Source organism: Populus euphratica, unplaced genomic scaffold (assembly GCF_000495115.2).
Source record: "Populus euphratica unplaced genomic scaffold, PopEup_1.0 scaffold129.1, whole genome shotgun sequence".
Classification (NCBI taxonomy): Eukaryota; Viridiplantae; Streptophyta; class Magnoliopsida; order Malpighiales; family Salicaceae; genus Populus; species Populus euphratica.
Window position 1 is genome coordinate 367114 of NW_011499907.1, and position 4314 is coordinate 371427.

At 31.5% G+C, this 4314-nt stretch overlaps 1 protein-coding gene across 1 annotated transcript; it reads right to left on the bottom strand.

The window, feature by feature from the left end:
• LOC105133467 (Pentatricopeptide repeat (PPR) superfamily protein) lies at nucleotides 1-1835 on the bottom strand. Its single transcript, XM_011037488.1, has one exon. The coding sequence runs from the start codon at nucleotides 1778-1780 to the stop codon at nucleotides 140-142; it is 1641 nt and encodes a 546-aa protein (XP_011035790.1). The 5' UTR covers nucleotides 1781-1835; the 3' UTR covers nucleotides 1-139.
• Nucleotides 1836-4314: the final 2479 nt, after the last annotated feature.

Consider the following 4314-nt stretch of genomic DNA (forward strand, 5'->3'; position numbering starts at 1 on the left):
AAAAAAGAAGGTCATTAATGCTTTCTTAAAGCTGAATAAAATGCAATTTATATATGTGACCAATTATACACATAAAAGGTTGAACTATATCCAAATATTACATGTCTGACATGAGAGCATACTCTCACCTACTTGCAGCTTATGACACTTGGCCTCTTGAATTTAGTTTGGGTTTTGGATCAAACAAGAATTGCATGACAGCTCTGTCATCAGCTTCAATTAGGCTGCGGCCAGCTTCTTTTCTAACTCCATCATCATCCATCAACTTCCTCACCTCCTCAGCTCCATCCCACTCACCTGCTGAAGCATATATGTTAGAAAGTAACACATAATCCCCACTCTCATCCCTTCTTAGTTTAAGTAGTCTCTCATTTGCAAGCCTCCCCAGCACAACATTTCCATGAACTCTACAAGCCCCAAGCAGCGTCCTCCAAATTATAGCATTAGGCTCAATCTCCATTTTGGCTATTAACTCGAATGCTTCACTCAATAGCCCTGCACGACCTAATAAATCCACCATACACCCATGATGTATCATATTTGGCTCTATATCATACCTCTCTTTCATAAGTTTGAAATACCGGCGCCCCTCTTCAACATTCCCGGCATGACTACATGCAACAATCACTCCAACAAAAGTTATCTCATTTGGCTTAATATTTTTCAAAGCCTGCATCTCAGCAAACAATTTGATTGATTCCTCAGCATGGCCATGAAAAGCCAACCCTCCTATAACTGAATTCCATGTTGTAACATCTTTCTCTCTCATCTTTTTAAATACCTGAAGTGCTATCTCGATACTTCCACACTTAGCATACATGTCAACAAGTGCATTCCCAAGTAAAACACTCAAATCTCCTCGAGTCATCTCTGAAATTGAGCAATGTAACTTTCTGCCAACCTCCAAATCACCCAAATCTGCACATGCCGACAAAAGACTCAGCATTGTCACCTCATCTGGACACTCTCCCACGTTCCTCATCTCTTCGAACATCTCCAAAGCCTGCCTTTGCTCCCCACGAAGGACATACCCAGCAATCATCGTATTCCAAGTCACAACATCTTTTTCTGGAGCCTCGTCAAAAAGTGTCCTAGCATTTTCCATCTCTCCATTTTTCACATACCCTGTAATCATCACATTCCAGGAAACCAAATCTTTCACTGGCATTTCATCAAAAATTTGCCTCGCCACACCCAGTTCCCCTCTCCTTGCATACCCCGCAGTCAAAGCAGACCAAGAAACAACACTCCTTTCCGGCAAATCATTAAAAATCGATCTAGCTATCACCAAATCCCCGCAATTAGAATGAAAATAAATAAGGGTATTTCTCACAAAAGAATTCACTTCAAACCCATATTTCAAAACCTTCCCATGAACACAAAAACCAGTCTTTCTCCATTCAAGCCTCGTACAACCTTTAAGCAAGAAAGAAAACGTGAACTTATCAGGCTTTACACCTCGATTCTCCATCTGGGTATAAAGAAAAACTACTTTTGAAGGATTTTTGCTTTGAGATGAACCTCTCATCATTGTATTCCACATGAAAATGTCTGGTTCAGTAATTTGAGCAAACACTTGGTGGGCATAGTTTATAGCACCACAAATTGTCATAGCACCAGCAAATATGAGCTCTCTGAGGGCTGCTCGGTTTGAATTGAACCCTTTGATTATAAGGGTAGCGTGGATTTGCTTTAGAGTAAGAAGATTGTTGCAGTTTTTCCATAGGCTTGACGGCTGCTTGCGATTGGTGCTCCTATCGTTTGTTCTTTTTCTTATCATGATATTAATTTGTATTAGAAATGGCTAAGAGACCGTTAAGTTTGGCGGTTCCAGTAGTTGACTTCTTTCTGAGTTTGATATTGGGCTTTGTCTTCATGGACCTTCGTGACATTAATTTTGGGCCCTTTAATTTTTCCTTTAATTGAACAAATATCACCATATAATGTTTTTAACCATTTTATAATGTTTTGAAAAACATTATGGTTTTTTTTTTCTTTTAGAATATCACTCTTGGACATCCTATGAAATTATATAATATTTTTATACTTTATTTTTCTAATATTACAACACACTAACTATACTCTTAATATTAATTTCAGTAGCATGTAACAATTGTAATAACTTATTTTTTATCCTTTATCTAATTTTTTCAAATATTTTTTTTAAATTGAAAAAAAAATTATAAATTCTATTTTTTATAAAATCTATTTAATTTTAAATTTTTTTCTTTTTTCTATAAAATTTTATATTCTTACTATTTTTACACATTTTATTTTTATTTTTATTTTAAATATGTATAAACAATAACAAATAAATAAAAAAAAAAGAGAAATGAGTGCAAGTCAAAACATATTGGATAGTGAAAAGAATAAAATTCAAAAGAGTAAAAAATAAATAAATAACTAGAATATTATTACCAAATTAATAAATATCCTCATCCATATTTTTTCCATAATCTAATGGATTTTTCTAAAATCCTAACCAAATAATCCTAAATATGGTTTATCCTAAATTTTACTCTACAACTACATTGTTATCCCTTCTAAAATCCCAACAAAACATTTTCAAACATATACGATAATAGCATGTCAAAAACAGCCTTTAGAACAAATTAAATTGGTGGTTTGCATTATGTTTCAGGTCATTTTAAATTTTCTTAATATAAAAAAATAATATTCAAATGAAATTTAAGACAAGTCCGGTTAAATTTACTAAACTACAACTCATGATATAAGATCAAAACAACCTGCAAAAAGGAAAGTGAAAAGAAATAATAAAGTTCAAGACCTAATATTCTAATATAAAAGATGAAAAAAATTCAAAAAATACAATGCAAAAGAAGGAAACTCCAACCAACTTAGCCTAATAAAAAGGTTAACTCAACTAATTTATGATATGAGATATAATATAAGGATAATTCAACAAAAAAAAATCAAAACAAATTAAGAAGCTAAAGATCCAATAATTCAATGTTAAAACATGAGTTAAAATAATTAAAATTAAAACAATAAGGACTACATAATGCACAAAAATAATTGAAAGAAATTAATTAGGGACAAAATTGAAAAACAAATAAATGAAGAAAAGGATAAAAAAAAAAGCAATAAAAAAGAGGATTAAAATTGGAAACCAAATAGAATTAAATTAAACTCCCAAGGATAAAATAAAAAAAATAATAATGAAAATGATAAAAAAATAACAATAAAAAGAATAAGGACCAGATTCGATTAAAAAATCTAATTAGATTAAATAATGAGGGATGAAATTAAAAAAAAACACTTAAAGAAGCATCAAATCTAAAAAGAAAATAGAAATCAAATGAATGACAATTAAACCCAAAACAAAAACAAACTCAAGGAAACAATTGAATCTGTCAAGTTCTATGACACAAATAGCCCTATTTTATTGATTTATCAATATTATAATAATGCAAATCACTAAAAAAACCCTAAAAACATATGAATATTATGAAAAAAACAAGGATGCAAATACAAAAATACCCTCTCAAGGCAACCTTTGATTTTTCAAAGTCAAAGGGTAAAAATGAAATTTTATTGTACATAAAATGTGCAAAAACAAAACATCCCCTCTTTTAATGGCCAATATTTTTTAGACTTGAAAGGCACAATATTATTTAATTGTACAAATAAATCTATAAAGACGCAAAAGCCTCTGAACAAAAGGTCAATGTTTTAAGGCCCCAAGAGTAATATAGTATTTTTACTGCATATAAAAAAAAAACTACAACTTTATCTTTGATCAATTCTCAAATGATATTTGGATCATATAAAAAATACAACTTTACCCCGCTGTTAAGGCAATTATTAAGAGTAATGAAAGAATAAATTGTCATTACATTGCTTGAATACATAATGATTCTCCTCACCAAGCATAGTAAAACCTATACCTTTGTAGTTGTTTATTAATAAGAGTGACACGACTAAAAGATTAATGTCTTCTCCCAAGTGCAGGAGTGTCGAAGTAATAAATAACCCGGCAAGACCGGGGTCGAACCACAAGGAGGTTAAGTGTATAAATTATAGATGACAACAACAACAACAACAACAACAACAACAACAACAACAACAACAACAACAACAACAACAACAACAACAACAACAACAACAACAACAACAACAACAACAACAACAACAACAACAACAACAACAACAACAACAACAACAACAACAACAACAACAACAACAACAACAACAACAACAACAACAACAACAACAACAACAACAACAACAACAACAACAACAACAACAACAACAACAACAACAACAACAACAACAACAACAACAACAATAATA